This window comes from Phodopus roborovskii, unplaced genomic scaffold, assembly GCF_943737965.1.
Source record: "Phodopus roborovskii unplaced genomic scaffold, PHOROB, whole genome shotgun sequence".
In the NCBI taxonomy this organism is placed as follows: domain Eukaryota; kingdom Metazoa; phylum Chordata; class Mammalia; order Rodentia; family Cricetidae; genus Phodopus; species Phodopus roborovskii.
Window position 1 is genome coordinate 28,347,912 of NW_026126447.1, and position 26,878 is coordinate 28,374,789.

Below are 26,878 nucleotides of genomic sequence, written 5' to 3' on the forward strand. Positions count from 1 at the left end.
GAAAGCCTAACCTGTGTGTGTATAAAGGGTTTGTTTAAAGCAAGCTGGTGCAATGGGTCTTGAAAGGAAGTTAGGGAATTTGGTTTTGGCACCTACCTAGCAGAGATTCATGGACTGAACAAAAATTCTTTAACATTTTGGATGTTCTTTTTATTCTTCTTTCTCCTTCTATTTGGCTATCCCTAAACTAACTATATAAAATTATCTCTATTTTTATTTATTTTCTGTCATGCTTTACAGAAGATAATAATCATGGCAGTCCCAAACTTGCCGGAGTGACAAGCCCATCTTTCATTCCCATCTCTTGTCTTTTGTAGAGATACCCAGAGAGTAAGTCCCCTTAAAGCAGAGCTCTGATTCCTGGAGTTAAATTAGAAACATTGGTGACTTTCAGGAGCTGAAACAGGGTCTACACACTGTAGGAGTATCCAAGGACCATTCTTGGGCTTAGCAATTTAGGTAAAACATGTTGTTGCTTTCCAGTAAGGCAACTGTAAACACAGAGCACTGTGCTGGACACCAAAGATGTGAGTATACACGAGCACACTGCCTTCACCACAAGGAAATTAAAAGTGAAACAGAGGAGTTACTCCTTGCCATGGGGATTGTCGAATTAAAGTATGCAGGAGGCATTATAGGGACCTCAGTTTATCCTGTCTGATCTGAGCAGTGGCACACCACTTCCTATGGAAAAAAATGGTGTGGTGTTTGCACCTGAAGGGAGTAAGAGAGAATAATAGGATCAGGTGGTTCAGTGGGGAGGAAGGCTAGTGGAAAAGCAGGGGTGGGACAGCCTGCCCTGCTACCCAGAAGCACAGAGGCAAATTGAGTGAGTACTTCACAACAGCCCTGCTGTAAAGTGCGACTGATAATGTGAAAGTGTGGGGTTACAGGTGAGGAACTTTTTTTGAAGTGTTTACATGTAATTTTAAAGTGTTTGAAATTTTTCTTCTTGAGATAATAGTTTTTTAAACAGATACCTGGAAGGCAAGGAGGTCAATAGATTTAGCAGTAATCACCGATTGGAGACTATTGAAGGCTGGGACCAAGACGGTATCAGGTGGATAGGTAAGTAGAAAGAGTTCAGAGTTTTAAAAAGGGCTAATGGGCAGTTGTGACCATCATCAGGGTCAGAAGGGCTACAGATATTCTCTGCAGCAGGAGCAAAAGCATTACTGCCTGTGGCAGAAATAAGCACAGGCTATGGTTTAAATCTCAAGCCTACCATTACCAGTAACGTAACTAACTGCACAGGACACTTCATTAAGTCTAGCTAAGTCTAGCTTTTCATACTGTCAGAAGATGAAGATCAAGAGTCATGATTTTCTTTCATATATATATATATATATATATATATATATATATATATATGATGCTAAACTCTTCCTGTTCTTAAAATACTATTATTGGGATAGCGGTGATCCTAAATATGAAGTATTTTTTATTCGTCCATTGAAGAATTTATTGAGCATTTTTGTTCTAACAAGTTTAGACTAGTGTCCAGTACCATTGAATCAAAAAGATGCTGGAAATTCAATATTTGCACACATAGAGCTAATGCTGCATGCATGTACATCAACTATGCGTGTGTGTGTGTGTGTGTGTGTGTGTGTGTGTGTGTGTGTGTGTGTAATGCACCCTGTTAAAAGGCTTAGGTCTACTTGGTAAAGGGATTTGAGGAACCACAATCAGAAAAGAGCCCAGAGTTGAGTTTGGTATTTCTAGATTTCTACATTCATCAACTGGCAGTCAGAAATCTGCAGTTTACTTTTGAGAAAGTAAACACCCATCTTGACAGGCTGCAACTGAACTATAAAAATTTGAATGAATGTATCAAGAGCAAGAAAAAATACTCAAAACTCTCTAGGCTTTTAGGTGGGACCCAGTAGTAAAGATAGACTAGCCAGCAACAAATTTCAAAGGCTGAAGTCCAACTCTGAATGAACTTGACCCCTGATTAAGTTCAGTTAATCTGCCCCCCACTTTGGATAAATACAATAAGCAAAAATACTGTCCTTTCTTGAGGACAATAAGACAGAGACTCAACATATATAAAAATTTTTCATATGTATTTTTTGCATTCAATGAAAATTACATAATAATACAACATATGAGGATTTCAAAATTAAGACTTAGACAAGATATTGGCAGTAGTAGGCATGGTAAAGGAGAAATTGAAATATCTGTATTTAACAAGTTCTAGAAATAAGAAGAATGTGAAGGGTACAGCAGAGAGCTGATAGCTATGTGAAGAAATGGATATTTTGTAACTGAAAATACAAATAGTGAAAGAACTAGGGGCACCCAATGACTTCTGGGAGAGAAAGAAATAATCTTGCTAGGAATGAGCCCCCTGATTAGTTATCCAATACCAAGTGGTCAGCCTTGAAAAGAATGTGTGTGTGTATAAATATAATTTTATATATATATATATATATCAAACAACATATTAAACAGATCCCATAGTTTATATATACATATATTACATGTGTACGTATATACATATATTATAATAATAAAGAGGCTATAAATTTAAGAGGTGTGAGTGGGAAGACATAGGGAGATGCCATGAAAGAGGCTGGAGGGAAGAAAAGGAAGGGGGAAATGATATAACTATTTTTTTAATTAAAATTTTAAAATCCTAAGAGAATTAAATAGGTAAAATAAAGAAAACAATACACAATGCAGCATATAAGAACAATAAGTGAAATAAAACATAGATCAGAAATAAAGGTTGTCCACACTGCAACATAATGCACAAAAGGATGGAAAATATGTGAAATACACAAAGAAGTATGAGATATGGAGATAAGTAAAACACTGTAACAGTCATATAGTTGAACTCCCAGGTTGAGAGGATAGAGATAAAGAAGGAGCTATATTTGAAGAGATAACAGCGAAAGGTTTTCCCAACTTGTTTAGAATTATTGCACCCTTGAAAAATCAACTAATATAAATCCTTATTTAAAAGATAAAAGAAAAATTCCATGATGCATTAATAGTTGTCTAAATGATACTTTTGATAAAACAACATATATTCATGACATAAGAAAATCTTGACAAATTAAAAATAGAACTTCTTTATTCTGATTAAGGATATCTACACAGAAAAAATCATAAGGCATATTCCATTTTAAAAATGTTACCACTTCCATTGTGTCTATTGTATATCACGTTAATACTTCTAGCCAATGCAACAGGTTAAAAAAATTAATTTAAGATACAAAGTTAGAAAGAGCTGGCCACACTCTAGGTTTGCCTTATGTGTGTATGGTGGCAGGTTGTGGGGGGGTCTGTAAGATGATTGAGTGTTATCTTTTTAAATCATTTAAAATTTCCCTCACTTATAAAAGGGGATTCTGAACATAATATCTCCCTTTGTTTGTAACTCGTGCTCATCAGTTTTACAGGGTAGGAGTAGGAAATGACACTGATTTCTGATAGAAATGCTGAGTTTGGTAGGAGAACCAGACAAAGATGGTTGAGAAAGAAGATGGGTATGCAGCCATGTACTGAAGAGAAATTTGGGTCCAGAAGCCATGCACAAAATAGACACCTTTCCGACAGCATCACTAAGGGTTACAAAGAAGGGTGGCTTATGGAGCCCTTGCAGAACTCAGATTCCATGCCATCACATACTCTCTCTGCTGTCACTGCTGATTACCTTTACCTACGGTGTCTAATGTTTTCATCCCTGAGATGAAGATTGAGTAACTTAACTTACACAAAGTGTGTGGATCTGTAGCAGGAATGGGTAAATAGTACACAAGACCTGGCTGTGATGGGGGTGATGATGGTGTTGGTGATAATGTGGTGGAGGTGAAGATGGTGGTGGTGGTGATGGTAAGGGCTGTAGCAGTGAAGCAGGCTCTTTTCCTGTCCAGCATCTGGGGTGAGTGGATGGTACCTTTCTTATCCTCTGGTATGAGGGGAGAGGGCCTCAGAAGTACTGTGCAAGGACCACCCATCATGGGTAGAAGTTAGCTGCTCCTACAAGAGGCTAGTTTGAAAGTCTCCTGAAGGCAGGCTCAATCTACCTCTGCAGAGAGATGGGAATATGGGGCTGCCAGGTGGCAGAAACTCCTAGAAGACAGTCACACTCCTAGAAGCATTGTTTCCTTGCAGCGGGGCTCAGGGAATGGAGCTGAAGCTTATGGACAGATAAGGGAAGAGTCATTGGGGCCAAGGGCCCAACACAGACCAGCGCCCTTCGGTCACAAGAAGCCTTTCTTTCTTTTTTATTTTGCACTTTTAAATCTTCCCCTCCATTTTACAGAGAGACCAGGTTCAGGGAAATTACTCATGTCTAAAACAACATTCAATGGTAGTATCTAGAAGTCTCTCAAACCCAGTGACCTTGACTGATCCCCATTGCCCATGGAGCCAGGGAGAGAAGGTAGGCATCAGAGGCAGGAACAGGGGTAGAGCCTTTGGGCATGGCCGCATCTTGGAGTCTTATCTTTTCACTTCAGTTTTTGAGACATGCCAGCACTTTCCTTTGGAGACTCTAATTCTCCCTCCCGCCCCCCCTTTCTGTACTGTTTATTTACCTAAGCCTTTTGAAGCACTTTCAGCCACATGTCCTTCACTGAGCAACAACCCTGGCCCTTTATCCCAGTCCAGCCAGCTGGCCCACATGTCACTTCATTCCCAGCCCTGAAGCCTGACTCCTTTGGGTGAGGGTCACCTTACACTCCCATCCCCAGTCTTCTGGGATGGGGAAACAGGGGTAGAATCAAAACCCAGCCTCAGGATCTGTTTTTTTCTTTCAGTCCTTTTACTGTCTGAAGCTTGGGGCCAGGCGCAATTAATCAGTCTAGGTGTACTGGAGCCCTTGACACTCTCCAGGGGATGCCTGGCCTTGTAGAAACTTGACCTAGTATTGGCATTCAGACTGAATTCCAAGCTTTGGCCTGTCAATGTTCAACTAACCCACAAAACCTCTAGAAGTTTGCAAGGGAGCTGAAATCCAGAGAGAGGGGAGCTAGCTGACTAATTATGGTCTTTTCCTTTGATATATCAGCCCTCTCCCCTTAGTTCCTGTGTCCTAAGGACTCTTTCTATACTTTCCCATTGCCACTTGGGGTCCTAACAATGTGCCTTGAGTTGCTTTGTCAGCCCTACTGGTCCCTCTTTCCACCTGCAAGAAGATAATCTTATAAATGAAACCATCTGTTCACTGGCAAGAGAAATTTTGCTAAAGAAAGCCAATGTCTGCTTTCCCCCAGGAGAATTAATAGCCCTGTGCCACAGGTCCATAACTGTATGTCTCACACATAGTGACAGACTTACTATTTGAGCTTGCCCAGGACTGAGGCTCTGGACATAATGGTGTGGAAGGAAGAAGAATGTTTTTCCTTCACTTACCTGGGGCTTGTGTCAGAGGACCCTGGAGCATAAGACAGATAACAGATGTGTTGTGAGAGCTAAGGCCGTGAAGACCCAGAGAAACCGTTCACTGAGCACTTTGGGCTAGGTTTTACAAAGCAAAGTGTGGAGTCTGAGAGTGCAGGAAGTGTGGTCCAGCAGTACCGAACTGGGGCAGCTCTGTGAGACTTCTGTTGAGAGGCTTCTCTGTGAGCCTGCCTCCTCAGAGAGAGAAGGATGTGACTTTTCTCTGGAGGGTACTTGTCATGCGGACACCTAATGACCTACCTCAACTCAAGGTTTGGGTCAGAAAACCCAAGGCTTTTTCCCCTGCTTCAGGGGAGATGAAAGTGGGGTGTTTTTTCCTTCTGAGGTGCTCCAGTATCTTCAGCACAAAATATTCAGGGCACTGGTGCAGCATATGAGACAGCATTTCCTATACCACACTGAACAAAAATATGGAGGATAATGACCTAATGAAGTAGAAGACAGTCTTCTTAGCCTGTTGCTGAGAAACCTAGGGATGAAAGGTAGAGGTTAACTCAGCAAACTGAAGGTAGAGCTGGGAGTTGGGTTTAGAGCTGACTGACCAGCCAGTTCTTCAGAGTCCAGGCCCTTCTGCTTCAGCTGCTAACCCAGCAGACTCCTGAAGCAACCTCTCCTCTCATTTGTGCCCTGGCTTAATGTCTCTTAGCTAAAGATCTACCTGAAATGCCCCCCTTTCTTCATACTCTTCCCTGCTGCCTGGCACACTCCTTCCTACCTCATTTGCCTCTGGAGAGCTTCTGGCTGTCCCAGAGAGGTCAAGTGTGGAGGCTGCACCCTTTCCTGAGACTTAGCTCTTTGCCTATTTTGTCAGTATTTCCTGGCGTGTCTTCCACCACTAGTATAGTGGAATCTTGTCGAATAAATGAAACAATTTCTACCTTTAGTTTCCTAGCTCTCGATACTGGGTGTCTACATTACTGTTAGGGGCCAATAAGTAATTATATTAGTCAGTTCATTTGTAAGATGCCAACAGACAACTGAGTGATTTAGAGTTGCAGTTTTGCATATATTTAAGGATATATTCCATAGTAAATATGTGTGATACTTAGACTAATTCTCTTATTTTTGTTTGTTATTCTTAAAAACAATAAATAAGTAATTTTTGTGGGTTAACTTGAGTAAAGTTGGATTTCAACTTGACACTTCACAGTGCATGGTTGATAGGTACCTGTTGTCTGATTGTTCTGAAGAAATCATAGTTTTGCTTTTTCTTAACTAGGGATTTTGCTAGTGTCATTTAAGTCTCACATTTCCAAGCTATTACACATTAGCTAGCCTTTGAGATTTGATCTCTCTGGGTGGAGAAGAGGAACAGAGGAAAAAGACCCAATTATCAGAGGGTCTGTTCTTTGTTTTCTGTTTCCTCGACATCCATTAGGCATTTGTATTGGATTCATATTAGTTCAGATTATGGAAAAATCGGTCATGATGATAAAAGTGATTAATACCACAGAAATTGCAGTTCATATGATGTTTTGTGTAAATGTGGTTTTTGCACATGTGAACACCTTTTTGAGTTACTCTTCCTGATGTTAATGTTTACAACAGCAGCCTGAATTGTGGCACTATCTGCTATCTCATCTTCCATTACTCCCCCTCTGAATTATTTTGTCATAACTGTATATGAAGGACAGGAAGCAGATATTCTGGTCCATCTTACACAGTGTACACCTTATACAGTGTACTCCAAGTCAAAGTAAGTGTGTGGACTGCCATTGCCAAGCCCTGTTCCCAGCACTGAAAGTGCAGAGCTGTAGTGATGGCAGGAAGGAAGATGTGGAGGAAATGGTCCCAAGCATTATGCCACTCATGTAATCTTCATAGAAGCCCACAGGCCACCAACTACTATCTTTCCAATCTGACAGTTCAGGAGGTTGAGGCATAAGAAGGTTATAAGATTTCACTCATTTGCAAGACTTGAAACCATGCCATCTAATCCCAGAATTCCCTTATTAATCACTGTACCCATGGAGGGTCAGTATCTCCATACTATCCTCCAGACCCCTCCAGAGAAGTTGAGACAGTAGGAGAGGGGTGATGGCATTATCAGGGTGTGTGAAATTTCCCTTGACTTAAATCATAAAACTTTTTTAAAATTCAGCTTTACATTTTGAGAACTTTATACATTTGTATTATTTCTATATCATCCCTCCCTTTCTCCTCCCCTCTAACCCTTTACATGGCCTTATCACTCCCAAATTCATGACCTCTTGTTTAATTATTATTGTTCATATGTGTACACATACACATGTATAAACATGGATATTAAATCTACTGAATTCATTTTGCATTGCTCATATATACCTGAACACAGAACTTCTTTTTAAAATAAAGTTAGGATTTGTCTTGGGTGAGTTCTAGAGCACATTTCTTTCAAAGTCAAGACAGTGCTTTAAGAACACCATGACTATAGTTGCCCTTTTAGCTGCCTCTCAGCATGTATTGACCTTTGGGTTAACATTGTAGGCTTAGTGTAGTGCCATAGTGACAGCAAATACTGAAAGGCACTTTGTTCAGCTGTTCCTTCTCTATCACTGTAAGGAAAAAGGTTTCTTTGGATTGTTTGGTTTTGTTTTTTTGTTTTTGTTTTGTTTTGTTTTCTTTTGTAAGAGGTATGAATTAGTGTAGGATGGGCTAGATGGGAGCCAGATAGATTGGGATATGCCATCCAACTCTCATGTTGTTAATAGTGATGATCTTGGGAAAATTACTTCCAAAAACTTTTTCTGGAAAGGTGACTTGGCAGGAAAGAGCACATGTAGCTTTTATAGGAGACAGGTGTCCATATATTAGCATCATCTCAGGCTTCTCATATGTGTCTGTAAATCTGCTTCCAGGGAAACTGTTGCCCCAATTTGGCCTCCACACATACCTGCATGCTTGTGGACCCCCCCTCTCATGCACACACACACACACACACCACCACCACCACCACAATTAAAAATAAAATAAATCTCAAATGAAACCTTTTCCCATTGCCTCTATTTGTAGACTAGTGTGGCAATAATCACCTCGATATTGCTGTACAATTTCTATTTGCAAAGTGTTCCAGTTATCAAAACCAGCTTTATATTTTATAAGTGATTTTGACAATTTTTTTAAAAGGTGGGGTATGAGATTCTCTTAATTTTACTATTGTATGTGACAGGGCTTTTATTTTAATCTTTTTTCATAAAAATTCAGAACATTTGTCCATGATGAATGTGCTATTGTCATCTAAAAAATGCCTTAAGAATATATAGGACTTGTTCCCACAAGTCATCCATTCATTTAGCAACAATAAAAAAAGATCGTAAGCCCCTACATAGTCACAATTTCATATACAATCATTATATGCTCATTAAAGGGAGGGTTTTCTGGGTCTCAGCTTGTTCATTATCTATCAGAGAAAGACAACTTTGCAGGTAAATAAATGAATAGATACAACCATAGAAGCTCAGAGTCAGCTATTGACCCAAAAGATGTCCTGCCTGGCTGGCCTGCTTGGCAGATACAGAGGGATGTGATGCAGAAAGGTTTCTGATGCTAAAAGGGAGGCTTCGGAATGGATTCATAGTCCCAGGTAGATTGTTGTGGAGTGAGTGGTGATGCAAAAAAGTAGACACAGGGAACAGTATGAGGAAGTCCTCATTGGCAGAGACATTTCTCATTCAAACCACTAAAGAGAACATGCTCCAGGATCTGTGAAAAAGACTACAGGGAACTCCGTTTGTTCAGACACGGACAAAGCTCCTGGATTGCATGGGTCTCACTTGATGGGAACCATTGTGCTGCCTGTACCTGTCAGTCTCCACAGCACTTTTGTAAATTTGTATTATTACCAAGGTCTCCCAAAATGGAAACTAAGGTTCTGTACCTATATTTCAAAACACTACCCAAAATCATATAAATAGGATTGAAGCCTAAGTATGAGGAAATACATCAAACTAAATAATAGCAAATACAACAATGGCAAAATAATAGAATAAACAGAAAACTTGAATACAGGGTGAAGCATGGGCTAACCCCGTACTACCTGATAAATCACTAGTATTAAATGGGGATTTAAATTTAACATAATTACAATTGAGTAAAATAGAAATTTAGTTGTTCAGTTTTGCTAGCCATACTTCAGTTTTTAGCGGCGACATACAACTGCTAATTGCTGAACTGGACAGTTTCAACAAAAAATATAGTCATGTTCAAAGATTGTGTTACTAGATAGGACTAGCCTAAGCACTTTAAATACATTAACATGTATGAGAATAATCCTATGAGAAAGGTGTATATATGTATATATGTGAAAACCGAGGCATAACAAATGATATGTAATAGAATGTAATATGAAATGTAATCAAAGTCATAGGATAAATGAATCCTTAAGTATGTCTTCATTGTGTCAACCCATTACATTTGGTTCTACATGGTATAAATATTAATCAAAAGAACAGAATTGTATGTCCAAATGTAGACCAGAGTTAGGTCTTGAGCAGACAAAACACTGTTGCTATGGCTCTTGCCCCAGATTTTCCACACAGGTGGTCCATGTGGAATGGTCTTCCCAAGAACACCAACCTGCAAACTAGCTTAGTCAATCAATACATTTGACTGAATTTATTAGGCAGCCCAATCAAGAGCTGATGAAGTCCCAAGACATATCCAGAATTCCTCTTTTATCTTCTTCTATGAAGGGTCCCAGATTGTTTCCTCAAGAGAGTCTTCTTTCCAGATGTCAGCGCTTGAGACTCAGAGACTCAGGAAATCCTTGTATGAGCCCTACCGCTCTGCGTCTGGCCTGCATGCAGTGAATTATTTCACATCTCTGAAATTCAGCTCTTTCACACTGAACTGGAATAAAGGGTGCAGTGTTGGCGGATGCTTGCAAACTCTAAGTACTGTTATATAGCTATAAAGTAGGACATAATTATAACACAAATGCTAGAACTTGGGATGTTTTTCTTCCATATAAACCTATAAAAATTTCAAAGCAGTTGCGGTTTGATAAATTACAGGATAATGGACTCTTAAATCATAACATTTGCAAAGTCTTTTTTTTCCCCCTGTAAATATAGTAGGTGCTTAATGAATGTATGGAAGCCGGATGGGGGTGTATAGCAGCACATGGAGATAAAGAAGAAAATTGCCCATTGTTTTAACTTTTCCTTTTAAGTGTGGTTTTTAAACATGTCCCTTAATATGAATTATGTCTGACTTTTGAAAGAGAGTCAGTAAATGGAAGACCCTGAACTGGTTCCTTGATTTGGTAAGCTTATTTTCCTGGTATTTGTTTCTCAGTCAACACCACCACTACCACCAACAAAAAGCAGCTAAGCAAGTGCCATCAGCTAGGCATTGTGCAGGTTCAGAGGACACACACAATTGAAAAGGTGACTGTGTGTGGGTTTTTGGTTTTTTTTTTTTTTTTTTTTTTTTTGCTTATTTCTTCAGCTGTTAATTCTCCTTGTAAGCAAGCTTTCTGAGGAACTCAGAATAAACTGACTCTTGTACGTTATATGAAAGGTTCCAACATTGCTGAGAGCTGTGCTTGTCAGAATCTCAGCTCAGGAATCATTTCCTGGTGTATGCTTGCAACCTATAGGGTTCTCTACAGATTATGAAATGTGTTTATTCAGAAAGGAAAAAGCCTGCCCCACTCTCTTACTAGTCTCTGATTGCACTTGGGTGTCTTGCCTGAGGGCAGCCCCTTCAAGCTCTGCATGGCCTCAGGGAAAGGAAAATGACACCATTCAGATCATGTGGTCTCGGGAGTGCATTGCCTGTACGCTGCTGTTGAGTTCAAGATGGCACCCAGCAGTACAAAGATCCTTCCCCCAAGGGAAAGCTGCTAAGGGCAGCTTCTTGCTGGTTCATCCAAGTGCGAATGATGTCTGTGTCTCAGGACTAGATGGTGAGGGTCCTAAAAGGAACAGTTTGCTCCTTTGTTTCCAGCAGGCATATTAGAAGAAGCACTGAGTATACTGTGTACTGAGAACAGCTAAGGAAGAACCATCATTTGGTTCCATTCTCTCATTTTGGAAATGGGACAAATTCAAATTTGTGGCAGAATTAAGAGTTACTAAAACTTGGAGCTTTCAAATTGTTGACTAGGATATGAAGTATGCTCCATCATACACACTTCCAAGATCATTTACCTTATATAAGACAATTGAATTGAGACCATAAAAATGAGAAAACAATGATAAATCATTGGCTGCAGGGCTCTAGAGAACAATGTCAAACCTTAGCACCAGTTTTTGTATCTGGATGACCCCAAAGACTAATAACCTGAACACTCTGTTTCTTCCTTTCCATATTTATTAAAGGAAAGAAAGAATATTTACCACTAAGAATTTTTTGCAAATATGAATAATTTACAAACATTAAGCAACAGAATAGGTAACGAGCTTATTAGCCTGGTACTTAGATTATCTTAGCCATCTAATGTTTGCTTGAAGCACTGGAAGGATATAGTTGATTCTTTAGAGATAGTTCAAGTGAGGGTGATGTCAATAGTGATAAGCATGATGATGGTGTTGGTCACAGTGACAAGTCAGCTGCTGAGTAGACAACTGTTTTGTGAATTTTATCTCAATATGACATCCACAAACTGATTTTACTATTTGTCTTATTTTGTAGCAGGTATTTATTCCTAAATTTTACTTTTTTCTCATTTTGACTCCCTACTTGTTTTTCGTTTGTTTGTTTGTTTTGTGTGTGTGTGTGTGTGTGTGTGTGTGTGTGTGTGTGAGTGTGTGTTTTGTTTTCAAGACAGGATTTCTCTGTATTTCTTTGGAGGCTGTCCTAAAACTCACTCTATAGACCAGGCTGGCCTCAAACTCACAGAGATTTGCCTGCCTCTGCCTCCCAAGTTCTGGGATTAAAGGCATGGGCCACCAACACCTGGCTCTTTTTACATATTATTTCTTAAAGAATACCACTCATGTTACTCAATTTATAAATATTCTTAATCTCAATCTGTGCCCTGAGTGAGTGACTACTGTAGACGTACGAGTAAGATAATACTAGCTTCTTGCAGTCTTTATTAGAGAAAATTGATGTTTTAAAATATCCAGTATCTTGTGCTGGGAGAGTCATGGTACATATGAACATTGAATAGTGAGACTGCAAAGTTCCTAGATAATCAGGAAAATCCTTTCTGAGAATGTAACACTGGCTGAAGAATAAACAAGAGCTGATCTGGGAGAAGGGTTGAAGGATAGCAGGATAGTGTTGGCAGGCAGAGGAAAGAACTCACACAAAAGAAGTATGAATGAATGAGCAGACATATTGCAGATGGAGAGCTGGGTGGTACCCAGTTGATAGGTTGAACTCAAGCTGTTCTCTCTGCATCTCACTGTCCTCCCTACCCTGCTCACCTGTCACCTCCTCTTCATAATGAAGTCATGCAGACTCACATGTCTCTGGCTCCTACAGCATGCTACCCAAAAAGAAAGAAAGGAAAGGAAGGAGGAAGGGAAGGAGGGAGGGAGGGGAGGGAACTAAAAGGTTCTTGATGGCTATTTGAGTAAATGAAGGTGGAGGAACTCTAAGGAGCTGTCTTCGTGTTAGCAACCTCATTTGCTCTCTAAGTATCAAGGAATCCAGGGGAACTATGTGAACACCCTCCAGCCCCCATTGCTGGGAAGCTCCCTGCTGCATGGCATTCTTAGAACAGGAACTCGCCTTTCACACTTGGAGCTTTGCAAGGGAATAGAAATAAGAATGGAGACATGAATGTCAAAGATTCAAGCATCACACTGTTCATTTGCTTTTGCCTTCCTTGACACTGGGATACAAGGTGTTAAACAGGATCCAGGCCAAAAGTGCTTGCTTGGTGCTAGTACTTTGACCTTGGACATGACACTTAGCCCCTGCAGATCTGCTTTTCCTTTGGTGTCTATCTGTGGCATTAATTATATCTGCTAGATGGTGTTAATATCAATATCAAGTGATCCATGTAATACACAGTGTAGAGAAGGGTATTTAATAGGCACAGATGTTTCATGGCTGCTGCCTTTATATAAATAATTGTAGTTGGTATTATTCTGACAAGGTTAGATGCCATACATTAACAGGATAAAGCAAAAACAGAATATTCTTCCCAATTTGCCTTTGGCTAGTAAAGTTTTTTGTTTGTTTGTTGTTAGGTTGGTTTTGTTATTTTGTAATCTTTGAGATTACACATGGGATTCTTTTTGTTATGTGGCCTTTTTAAGATGTCTTATTTTGCATATTTTTAGCTTCTTTGCCTGTCTGTCTGTCTGTTCGTCCGTCTGTCTGTTTCTCTCTCAAGATTTTGTTTGGTTCTACGTTCTCACAGGAGTGATTGGAGCAGACGTCAGAGGTTATGGCCTCATCTGTGAGGGACAGCCACTGACGTCACGCCTAGCTGTCATCTGTGGAACATCATCTTGTCATATGGGGGTAAGTATACCACAGAGGCAAGGCTACCACATACAGTGGTGGCAGCCCGGGTCAAAGTCTTGAACTACTGGCTCCTGCATCCACTCCAATCTTTTTGTGTCTCCCTTCCCTATCCTCGCCCTGACTTAGCTTTTTCCAGAGACCAATTTGTTGAAAAAGATGAGAGAGTGAAACATGAGTGCACCTGGGCCTCAAAGACTACAAAGCTCTGCAGACATCTCCTCACAGGGTAGCACATCTCCCCTGCAAATGGTTGTCTGTTTTCCTTGGCCATTCAGCTCTCCCTCCATTGCTATAAATCCGTCTCCTTGGGAGTGTCCTGATGATCTATAGAACTGGGCTGCATATCATGACTTCAAAAGAACACTGATAAGCAATTTTCACTTTGTTAATTTTTCTCCATGAATTAGTGGAAAGGCTTTCTACAAGATTGCAGTAAAATTCAGTGCCTGCCCTAAAATTTATGTCTTTTTTAAAATGCATGAGTCTGAGAGCATTCCATTTCGATAAGTACCCATTTCTACCATATTTTTATTTAAAAGTCATTGCTCTGTTTAAACTGAGATGGACGACCTCTTGGATTTTTCCCAGATGAGTAAAATCAAGGGGAGAGTGGAGGAGGAGGAGATAAGCAGAGAGTGGAATAGGTTATAGGGTAAAATCATTGCAGCTTGGGAGCAGAGGTACTAAATAACAGCTTTTTCTTCACAGGTAGATGCTTTGGGTAATACTAACTGGATCTTTCTTGTCTTGGCTGCTAAACTCTTAGAACAGAAGGATAGCATAGGCTCCCCCATAGAGGAAATGAAATTATAATAAAATATTGTGGCTCTAGGCCCTCAAAAGCAGATTCAGCTTGAGCTCATGATAATGCCCTTAACTGGTTTTAGAAGTCTCACCACTCCCTTTCAGCAGCCCCTATGCTGGAAGAACCCACGTACAGAGGCTAGATCTGCTTCCACCAGAAGTGTGGAACAGCAAGGCAGCTCTCCTTTTCCTTGACATGGGTCTAAGCTGTGAGCTTGTCCTCACTGAAATGATCTGAACTCATTTAGATCACTACTATCTTCAGTGATACACAGCCCAGAGTCTTTTGACTGTTCAATGAAGCAGTTCCAGTAGAAAGAGTTGACTTCATAGCTTACCTCAGTACTACAGTCTCTTCACAGGGTGATACTGGCTTTTCCTACTGTATCTAGGATTTCCAAATCTACTAGGTTTCTAAGCTACTTTTTTATTTTCAGTGTTGCTCAATATCATGTGTGCTTGTCTCATGTCCAGTGTAGGATGGAGAAAGTGTGGGCTTGCTGGATACCAGATACATGCTGTAAATCTGCTTGCATCTTTTTTGGCCCTGTGACCTAAGTGAACCACTCACACTCTCTAAGCCTCAGATTCTTCTGCCGTCATACAGAAGACAAGGCTGCCTGTACCGTAGAGTGTTTGGATAACGTGCATGTTATCTGAATATGACATGTACATCATAGACACTCAAAAATAGTGATGGTACTTATAAAAATGTACCATTAACATAAATAGCTCACATGAGACAACTGTTGGGGTTTTAACAAGTTTGATGGGCAGCTGCACTTGGAAACGGTGAATGGTAGTCATAAAATGCCAGCTTATTGTCTTATGTTGGACTGGAAATACAGTCCTCACCACCTCCCTGCTTTGTACTTGCTAGTGGGAAGAGACCTTTAGGCTAAAGGGATTAATCATCAGCTTTAATGCTGTGTCAGGAGGGCGAGACTGTGGTCTTGAGTACCTTTGATCTCCCTCAGGTGCTAGGAGCACAGCAAGCAGGCAACAATACCACCTTTGTGAGGTCTAGGAGAGGCCCAGGACTGGGGAAAGCAACTCCCAGGAAAGCTCAAGGACCCCTTTGTTGTGGGTCTGGCACATAAAACCACCAACTGTCAGGGAAAATTCAGCAACAGAACACAGGTACCAAAAGCACTCTGGTTTTGTCAAGAAGTAGTTTAAGTGTGACCCAAAGGGTTCACTTTCTCCCTGTCTGATGTTACCAGTTCAGTGCATAATTGAGGCAGAAGTCCCTGGAATATTTTGTGCTGATCCAGGTTGCCTCCTTCTGACTCACCATGCAACAACAAGTGAGTAAATGAATGGCCAAATAATTGAATATTGGTAAATTCTCTGAAGGCATTCCTCTCCGGGTCCCTATTACCTCCTGGAATTGGGAGAAAAGGCCTGAGGCAGAACACAAGACATACTAATGGGGCCTTTGATATTTTAGAAGATACAAGTGTGGGCTGCACATTTATCTTCCTTGTGCATGATTTAATTAACAAGGGGGAAACGCTGTTCTTTTTTAACTTTATGAAAGCAGAGCTGCTTGCTGAGAGTTAATCACTACCAAGTCTTCAAAATGCAGGATCACACACAGCAGGGGTTAGCCAGAGGCCAAAAAGTCACAGGGTCAGAGAGAGCTGATGCTTGCCACTACCTCAGCACCTCCTTTTCAGGAGCTGTGAAGTCAGGTAACAGCTTGGCAGCAAGTTCTCCAGTGAGCTTGGCCAATGGGCAGGAGTATTCTCCAGGATGGCTTGGTGGGAGCCAGGAGGTATGGAGGTTTCTCCATCCCACATAAGCCTAGAGATAGGAGCTCTCTGTCACTGAGTGGACACTGAGTCTCAAAGGATGGGCTAGACACACACACACACACACACACACACACACACACACACACACACACACACAAATGTTTTCTTATTTTATATATAGATCCCAGTTCCCTCTCCCTCCCATGCCCCCATTCTCACCTCCCATCATATCTCCTCCCCCTCTCCATGGGGAGGGTGGGTGATGCCTTCCAGGAGGGATCATCAAAATCTGTTAAGTCATTTGGAGTAGGGCCTAGGCCCTGCCTCCTGCCACTAGGCTAAGAGAGTATCCCTCCATGGGAATGTGCTCCCAAAGTCCTTTTGTGCACATCCTGGTTCCACTGTCTGAGATCCCTTAGACTGCCCAGGCCTTCTAACTGCGACCCAGGTTCAGGGGGTCTGGATCAGTCCTTTGCTGGTTTTCCAGCTATCAGTCTGGGGGTCCATGAGCTCCCCCTTGTTCAGATCAGCTGTTTCTGTGGGTTTCTCCAGCCTGATCTTGACCCACTTGCTCATCACTCCTCCGTCTCTGTAATTGGATTCCAGGAGTTCAGCTCAGTGTTTAGCTGTGGGTGTCTGCTTCTGTTTTCATCAGCTATTAGATGGGGGCTCACTTCTTTGCTAGTCTACTTACTAAGGGAATTTAGGTAAAATATGCAATCTAGCAGTGCCTTGTTTCTTCATCTCTTATATATGGACAGTGGTTATCTTCCCATAGCAATGAAGAGAATTAAGTCAGGTTGCCTTGATGAACAACTTGGTAGCATCCTTGGCACAAAAGAGCAGCTATGGTATTACCATTTAAAATGATTGGTTAGGGTTAGAGCATAATCCCCATGGTACCAGGTTAAAACTGAAGATAACAGAAGATATTCCTATTTAGTTTAACATAGGAAATGCTTAGGGATATGTGTACATAAGATTAGTAAACCTACACGTCCCCTGGCTCTATCAACTGAGAAGACAGGAAATTATACCGATACAATGAAATGTGTGGGGCCAAGTATTTTAAAATAAAGGAGGATTTTTTTTTTTTTACTAATAGTTCTTGATGGTTGAGGGTATAGCACTGGCTTTGGTAAAGAGTGCCATGGTGGAGATACCACATTGTGGATGGCTTCATGACAAGAGTGCAGGCCAGGAGAGATCATGTGGTGAGCAATAAAGCCAGAGACAGAGAGAACCCTCTCTTGGACTCTCTTCTCTCCTTCTTTGAGACAGACCTCTAGAACATTCCATCTCTAGCCCCTACAGCTCCATGCCCTTTCTCTGTGTCCTCAGAAGGAGGGCCTGATCTCCTTCCAGTGGCTTTGGAACACACCGAGAAGCATGTGGATTGCCTATAGCCTGACCTCTGTGCTGCTGAGAAAGACAGATGGAGCTCATGGCTCTGGCAACTCTGGGCCTAGATAGAGTAAAGCCTACCTCAGACCACACCATGTTGGTAGAGCGGGGTTCTTTGAGTGGTGTCACTAATGACTTGCTGTAGCTGACTCAAACCATCTGAGGAAAACCCTTCCCACACTCTCAAAGCAAAGGGTGACCAGGGGTGCTAAGGATATGCAGCCCCTGCCAAGGAAAAGGCAGATGCTCATTAAACCATGGTGAGAGTTTGGAAAGTAGCCCAAGTCTACCGATAAAGTGTCTGCCTCCCCAGCACAAAAATATTGAGTTCACTCTCCAGAACCCATGTGAAAATACCAGGTCTTCTAATCCAAACACAGGGAAAACAGAGACAGGAGGATCACTGGGGTTCGCTGTCCAGCCAACATAAACTTATTGGTGACCTCTAGACCAATGGGAGATCTTGTCCCAAAGAAGGTATATGATGTTCCTAAAGATAAACTCCCCCACACCCACCCACATTTAGAGAGAGAGAGGGAGAGATACCTTATACACACATGAATTTTTAAAAACTACAGTGATGTGGTTTATGACATATTTACTGGAATGGTGAGAATGTGGGAAGTTAAAAGTCACACACCTCTGCTAGGATTGTGACTAGCACAACTAAATGTGTAAAGCATTTTATCAGTTTCTTCCACAGTTATATCTATAGTATGATCTAGCCATTTCATTCTTACGAAAGTTGGATTGCACTATCTAGCACCATGATTCTGGAAGCCCACCAGGAACACAACAGGCAACAGGCTAAAGGTCCGAAGGAAAAACTTCACAAGAGTGCCTGGCATCTAGCCTGAGCCTAGCTTTCATAGAAAGACTCCAGCTTGCCTAAGGAACTGTAAAAGTAGTGAAGGAAAAAATAGGACGGCCATATTCAGTTCCCTCTCCTAATGAGCCTTGAGTGTTTGGGTCCCACAGCCAGCTAGGTTTGCATCTCCAGCTATGGAATTCCAGAGCTCCTACTCTGAGCCCTTAGCAGAGATAAGAGACACTGACTGGAAGATGGGTTGGCTCTGCACACATGTATTTTGTGGAAAGGAGGCAAGAGTATCATGAGACATATCTTTTCCAAAGGCTGATGGTAACTGCAGAGTTGGGCCTAGGCCACACTATGCCACAATATCCATTTGCCCTTATTGTCAGCCTTCCAAATCACTGCCGTTCAGGAGGCCACTAGCATAAAGAAAACAATAAAAATAAACAGCATCAGTTGTCACCATCCTCCCCTGGGAAGATGGCATTTGTAAGACTCTATTTAATCTTCCTTCTTCCCCTGCTGTTTTGTGGTCACGTACTAAATCTGGCAATTTGAAAACATGCCACCAACTTCCCAACTCATGAAAATGTTTTTGTGGAGGAGCCTGAAATGAAAAACATATTGATTTTCCCCCTTTTTCTGTTTAGTGGATTAATGTTTCCATGGCTGCTAGGGAAGAAGCAGCAGCGATGGGAAGGTTTGTGCCTATTCTGTGGCTGGACTTGATGCTGAAGTCAGCCACTATGGGGTCTGCACTGAGCACTGTGCAAGATATGAAGTCACTGGGTCCCATGTGGCTTCAACTCAGTATTTATTATAATCTGCCTTGTCACCCACTTTAAAAAAAAAATCTCTTCCCACACTCAATTGAAGTGGACAAGCTCCTATTGCCATTTTTTTACGTGTTGAATAAATATTTACACCTTTTATTTTTGCCATTAAGAACAGCTTGTCTACTTTTCTACTTAGCCAGTGTTTAGAGCTCTAGAAGAAATAACATCTAAGAGACCAAAGATCCAAACAGAAGTTAGATCTTTGGTTGAAAGTTCCTTTTTAAAGGAACTATCAGAGTCACCCTCCTGCTAACAGGACAGACAGTTCAAATGGGAAAATTGAGTGGATAATTTGGCTAAGGTTTTAAGGATTTAGTATATATTCACGTCAAAAGGACTAAGTCTTCAGTTGTCAAGAAGTGCTGTTGTGTCTTTTCAGACTTCTGAAGAACTAAGTAAAGTGATGTTAAAGAAAAAGACATATTCAGCACCTATTCTTTAGATTACACTGTGGAATAACACCAGTGTGTGGTCCATACTACAGAGGGGGATTAGGGGGTGACATGGAAGGATTTCCCCAAATAATACATTTATAGTTAACTTGCTCTTAGCATTATACTGGATGCTTAGTATGTGGTAGGTGACTACATAAGCAGACACACCCAGAAAAAAAATGAGATAGTAACTATAGAGGTTTGCTGAAGAATAGATCATAACTCACTAGTTTGATGTCTCTGGTGAGGTTGACTGACAGGGAGTGCAGCCAATGGAAGCTTATAGGACATAAAATAGCCAGTTAATGGTGAGTAAGGCTTTGTCTTCTCCCCTTGATTACAGACTCCCTCAACACAACACAGAGGCCTAGGTTGGTACTATCCCGTGGGAACTGAGGTCTTCACCAAATTATATCCTAAGCAGATCAAAAACAAAGAAAGTAACAACCAACTCCAGTTGTGAAAACTCTGCTTGATTGAGTTTTCAACCAGTGGTTCTGTTTTATATGAAGCCATGTGAAGAATGAGCTCCACAGCTGGAAGGATATTTTTGAATGATAGATCTCCTGCCTGAGTGCTTTCTGACATAGACTGGCAGGACTTGAGTCACTCATGTTCCTCTTATTTGGCTGTCTGAATGACCCCAGGTTTCTGTGGAACTCATGGCTATGTGATTTGCTCTAATTTCTGAAGACATGACTAGATGTTTTTAAAGTTGGGAATGGGTCCCTGACAAGGAATGGTGACTCACAAAGGGAATGCGCAGGGCTTGTTTGTTTGGTTGGGTTTTTTTTTTTTTTATAAGAATTTATTTTTCTATGATATGCAGAATTCTACTCTGATCAGCTTGTAGAGAAGGAGACCATGAATACCAAATCATATTGTTTTGGTCTTCCTGGAAATCCCTGCACAATTCTGAAACCTAGCTGAGCATAGAAGACCCTATGATCTACTCACTGCCCAACTCTCACTCATGCTGGTATTCCAAAGCTTTTATTCTGTTTTCCACCAGGTGCAGCCATATACTCTTATCTGATTTCATTGGACCAGATATGTCAAAGCATAAAGAACCATCAGGTTTATTAACTACTATTGTATACTACCAAATAAATTAAACACCTTTGATATTTGTAATTTTGTAGATAGAACAAGTATACTAGAACTACATTGACTCTTCCTAAAAAGAGAATAGACTCTCATCACTTACTGCCTTCATGTTGCTGTGTTGTTACCCTAGCAGATATAATCATTATTGTATTGTGAGGCCAGTGTTCAAATGAAGAAAAGGAAAGATGGAAAGCTCTGAGATATAGGAAGAGGAAAAACTGAGGCAAAACCATAGCATGGGAATTCCAGGGTCACAGCAATGGTTGATAATGTATGTTTTCCCAGAGTTCTAGCCCAGCTGTCACCTCCATGAATCCTTTTTCCCTTCTTGTACCATCCTTAGTTGACTGTGCCTCCTATTATACAGCAGAGCTCGGTTGTACCATTTCTCATTCCATGTTTTCACAAGAAGCCTAAATCCTGTAACAGTTGGAGAAGTGTATACTTCAGTGGTCTGTTCTTGAAGCACGTATAAAAATTTAACATATGGCTTAAAAATCATAAATCCAAGGCATATATTAATAGATGACAATGTCTATCCCTAGTGAAATGGGTAGTAAACCTTGTCACAAGTTTAATAATGTAAAATCTAGGTTTATAAAAGAAAAAAATACCTTTAAAAATGGTACCTAGGTTTATGCATTTTATTGTTGTTATAGTTATTGTTGAGAAAGTCTCTGGTTAATTTAGAACTCATGGTGTAGATCAGGTTAGCCTCAAACTCAAAAAGGTCTCACTGTCTCTGTCACCCAGGTGCTAAGATTAAAGGCTTGGGGCACTATGCATGCTTTGTAAAGAGGAAGAATTTGTTGAAAAATAGGTCAAAGATGAGGGATACACTTATGTTTAATAATAAGGATGACTAGAATGTATCAGATACTTATGTACCAATTTCTTTCCTAGGCAATGTGTATATGGAATCTCTAATTATAATAACTATATTAGAGTCTTTTCCTGGATAAAACATCCACAGCTAAAAGATAAAGATTTGTTTTGTCATTTTTTTTCATCAGAATAAAGAGTAATGCTTATATATTCAAGTTAAACTGAAGTTAAAAGTCTTAATAAGGGTTCACATAAAATACTAAATTAATTATATTCCCCCCTCTATATATGATGGAAGTGGTGTCAGGGAGACTATAGATATACGTGATCATTTACATAAATTTTTTGAAAGCCTGGATGAATATCTTATTATTCTCCCTAGGACTAGTTTGAGCTATGAGGTATGCTCTTGAAAATCTACCAGAACCTGAAAGGAACCATATAACCTATATAGATAAAGAAAACTCTTGAGTAAAACTCTAGTGATGGAGAATGGACATGTTCTTTGTGGTGTTGTTTATGGGGTTTCCTCTTATTGAAAAACCAATTTTTCCCTCTGTGCCTTTCAGAGTGAAATGTTTAAGGAATTCAATGCACAGAATTTGGGACAGCAGTCAGAACATGTGATGTTTTCTTTTATTCCTTTCCTTTTTCCAAAGAAAGCTCCAAGGAATTGAATGATTTACACAGTGTCTCCCACAGCTAATAAGCAAAAGAGCAACAACATGGTGCCCATCTAAGCAAACCCCTGAGCTATTTCCATGGCATCCTCAATTACTTCTTCATTGTTTGCTCAGATTTCAAGGATCCTACAGCTGGTCAGCGTCTGGTTTGTTGCAGGAAGGGCTCCAGGTTACAGACACTAGCTGTTTAACCCTCTCTAACTTTTTCAATGAGCCGTAAGCCAGTTCAACTCAATTACTCTGCACAAAACAGACCTGAAGCTCCAGCCCCAACCATGAGAGCTGATTTAGCAAAGTTTTCTGGGAAGCAGTAGATAAGAATCTGTTGTTTTATTTTTCCTCATTTATTTACTTATTAGTGCCAGGTTAGTACCCAGGGCTTTGTGTATGGTCAGCATGTGCTCTGCTAGGGAGGCACACCATGAGGCACAAAATCTGTAATTGTAATGTGCACACAGGCTTTTCGAATGGAGGATTTAAGAAGGCCTGCAGCAATGTCATCAAAGGACCATTGCATCTTTCCACAACTGGTTTCTCAGTCCCTAGCAAAGGACCCTTTACATAGATGAGAGCCTAGATGTATGCTAGATGGTTGTAAGAGTGGAGAAAATTAATAAAACCCTGATGGGTTCGGGGCATATTACAGGGGTCTCTCAAGTCTCCACCCTTTCAAAGAAGATGTCCTTTGGTAGTCTTAGGTCCTGCTGCTCTGAGGAGCTATGACAGTATCTAGTAAAATCTGCTAACAATTAGAGACTGTGGAATTTTTATGTTCTTTTGAATACTGAGAGAGCCTGTTTGTATCTCTCAAAAGACAAACCCAGAAACCAAAGTGCAGATGCACCAGGGCACAACAGGAAACCACAAAACCCTAAGATCTTTCCATGTAAATACGATGCTGGCGTTTACTTTGAGCCCACAGTGCTGAGTGGAGGACTGTGCTTAATCCAGCTTTTTGCCCAGCTCTTATTTGAGCCTGAGCACAGTTAAAAGGCCATGCCACAAGATAAAAAAGAAAGGAGAGAGAGAGAAAAAGAAAGGAAGAAAGGAAGAAAGAAAAAAAGACAAACACTTAAAAATGTCTGCTCTCTGCTTTGATTGGGACTTCAACAGGCTTCTTTTGTGTTGGTGCACAATTTGGGACACAGGTGCAGTTTGTACTCAAAAACATTAATTGGTTTTCCTTTTTTTTTCCTTGTAGTGATATTTGAAACTCCACTAAGTTATATGTTAATCCAAATACATGCATGGGACAGTTCCCTGACAAACCTCTCTCATATACTCCACCCAGGACCTCTGGTCTAGGAGGAAAGTGAAAAGAACATTAGTAACAATTAACATACTTTTTTGTTACCTTGATGTCCATAATCTGATTTGATCACTACAATTACACTGAGAAGTAATATATACCATATAACTGATCATCTGTTTTTGTTTGTTTGTTTGTTTTGTTTTTTGTTTTTGTTCTTGCTTTTTGCTGTTGTTGTTTTGTAGTAGATAAGGAAAATGTGGCAGAAAAAAATAACCACAGGTTTTGTGATTAGGGAGGCAGACCTATGTTCAAATATAGAATGTCTGAGCTCCAGAGTACCTTCCTTTGTTCAGTACCTACTGTGAGCTCATGGGACAGACACATAAGAGTGGGTAGAAGTAGACCTTGAGTCAGTTACAGTTCAATGGAGGAGAGGATGTCAAGCCAGTAATCAGAGATGTGTAATCCTAAATTGTGAGGAATGCTTTGCTTCCATGCCTTCCTAGAGGAAGTACAAATTGCATAATTATGTCAAAAAAACATTTAAGAATGCAAGTGCCCTACAGTCTATGCCTTTGAAAAGCCTGGGGAAACTGTTACACTTGCATACCAATATAAACCCAGAGCCTAGTCCTGTGCATCATGTATCATAATAGCCCCATTAGTAAAGGACTAAACTATTAAAGGCATTGTTGTACCTGTTTAATGAGGAAACTGGTCTGCATATAATGGAGAAGTAAAAAAACTGCAAAGTAACAAGAATAAAGGAAAGAAACAGGAGAGAATTATTACATCCATATAAATTCTAAAAGTAGTAAAAATAGATGATGCAACTTAGGAATTTGTGCTGAGCCTGGGAAGACAGGAGGATAACTACCAGAGATATTAAGGACTTAGTGAGTTATATTGGTAGGCTGTGAAGGAGATAGGTGCATTCAGGAGTCATCTAGAGGACCTGATATTTGTTGGTAAAAGACACAGAATCACCTATCAGTTTGTAAGATGTCTTGTAAGTGTTAGCTTTTCTTCTGCTTGTGATATGTGTGCTGGAACCACCACCAGAAGTCCCACCATATGGCAAAGAGCTTGCGGCTATCTAGAAGGCTTTAATATGGCAGTGGTGCTTGAACTGGGGGATTGAACAAGTGACTTAAGCACAATCCCGGCAGTGAGGGGGAAGGGTGTGTGTGTCAGTAGCTGGCAATGGAGTGAGGAACAGAGAAAGTGGCAGCAGATGTCAGGAACATTCACAGCATTGGTGTGAGGCTGGAGGGAAGGCTGAAATCAGCAAGCTGGAGAAGTATTTGGGGCAGAATGGACTGGGATTAAGGTGTGTGATCAGCTGTGTAAAGACTTTAAGCACAGGGGATGACAGCTGGGTTTACCAAGCATGTAAATAGTTTCAGTTTGTAGAACATATTGAAGAGACTCCTGAGTGGATGCTGGGAGGCCAAGTAGAGGATATTGGGAGTTGGGGTGAGAGGATGTCAAGTTTGTCTGGGGTTGTGATGGGAGACACTTAAGAGATGGTAGACCTTATCATTAGCACTTCCGGGCAGCATAAGCAATGTGGTCAGAGAGTGAGGCAGCAGCAGCAGCTTGGTCAGAGAGGGATGCAGTAGAGATAACTTGGTCAGAGAGGGATGCAGTAGAGACTATTTGCTGCAGTAGCCCATCCTTTCTGGACTGACAAAAGCAGAAATGAGAGAGGGCAATGGACTACTTGGCTTTTCTTGGGCAGGCTGAACTTATGGGAGACACATTTCTCTCATAACACTTCTCGAGTTTTATATGAGAAGTTTTACAAGTTTGGCCCTTGATTTTTAACAAAGATCCTCCCAAGAATCTGCCATGTAGATACAAAGCTGCTTCAGCCATCATCCTGCCCCAGTGCCTAACACAAATGTAACAGTGTAAAAGTCTAAGAAGAAATATCAGAAGACCAAATGGAGTAGTCCTTTAAAACTTACTCTGCCTGTTCGCTGTAAAAATACCAGAGTCAGAACAGTTAAAGATGTTTTCAGAAGGAGTTTCCTGAGTAATGGGTGCTAAGGAGACAGCAGAAGAGTTCTTGCTTTGTCAGTTGCACCCTACACTAGAGATGTTTGTACCTTATGGCTAAAATCTACAAAAGATATTCATTGGGATAATTGATATGAGTTTAATAAAGTTTGCAGATTAGGTCATAAAATTCCACCAATACTTAATTTCCTAACCAGATAATTGTGGGTTGATATGCAAGAATATCCTGAACATTGAAGTGTTCAGGTAAGAATAAGCATTATAGCTGTAAATGATCCAGAAAAATTATGTAATACACTGTACATATGCATGTGCTAGTGTGTGTGTGTGTGTGTGTGTGTGTGTGTGTGTGCACGCACACATGAGTGTACTTGTGTAATATAGAAAAAATGTTTACATCAGGAATATTGAGATGAAGGATGTAAAGAAATTCCATGTACAGTTTTACCCATTTATTATGTGAACTCATTGTTGAATAAAAATGTTTTTAAAAATCTAAAAGGAAAGATGGGGGGAAGGAGGGAGGAAGGGAGGGAGGGAGGGAGGGAGGGAGGGAGGGAGGGAGGGAGGGAGGAGGATTGAAACAAGGTAGGAAGGGATGAGGAAACCATGTGAAAGTCAGGTCTGTGTTTACCATAGCTATCTGGATGACTTGATGTGTCACTTACTGCACACCATTAAAAAGCTCACTTGAGAATTTGTTTTAGAATGTATTGTATGGAGTCTGATTACATAATTTGAATGGATCAGGGCTTTTTTTCCCCAATAAGAATTGTTGTACAACTGATCATATTTTTCTTCTAGCACTGGGAGCTGATAGCTGATATTGTCACAAACTTATGCTTAAATAAACATGAGTGTATGTATACACACACACACACACACACACACACTAGTGTTTTTGAGGGATAAAAGTCCAAAATCACTTGAATTCAGGAGAAATCAAATATTTGCAGAGCTGTGCACCCTCAGGAGTGTCTCCTCCCTTGTTGGCTAGTGTGTTCCTTGGCTTGTTGCTATGTCACCCTGATCTTGGCTCCTGTATTCCTTGCCTGCTCTTCTGTCATCATTAACTCCTCTAAGGTCAGTTATGGCTGCCTTTAGGATGCCCCTCCCCAT

The 26,878-nt window shown here is 40.7% G+C and overlaps 1 protein-coding gene across 1 annotated transcript in view; it reads left to right on the forward strand.

Annotated features, from left to right (window-relative positions):
- Fggy (FGGY carbohydrate kinase domain containing) overlaps window positions 1-26,878 on the forward strand; it is a 357,033-nt gene that overhangs the window by 178,000 nt on the left and 152,155 nt on the right. Inside the window, exon 8 of the mRNA XM_051188188.1 lies at window positions 13,715-13,818. Coding sequence (XP_051044145.1) covers window positions 13,715-13,818 — 104 coding nt within the window. The remainder of the gene's footprint in view (window positions 1-13,714; window positions 13,819-26,878) is intronic.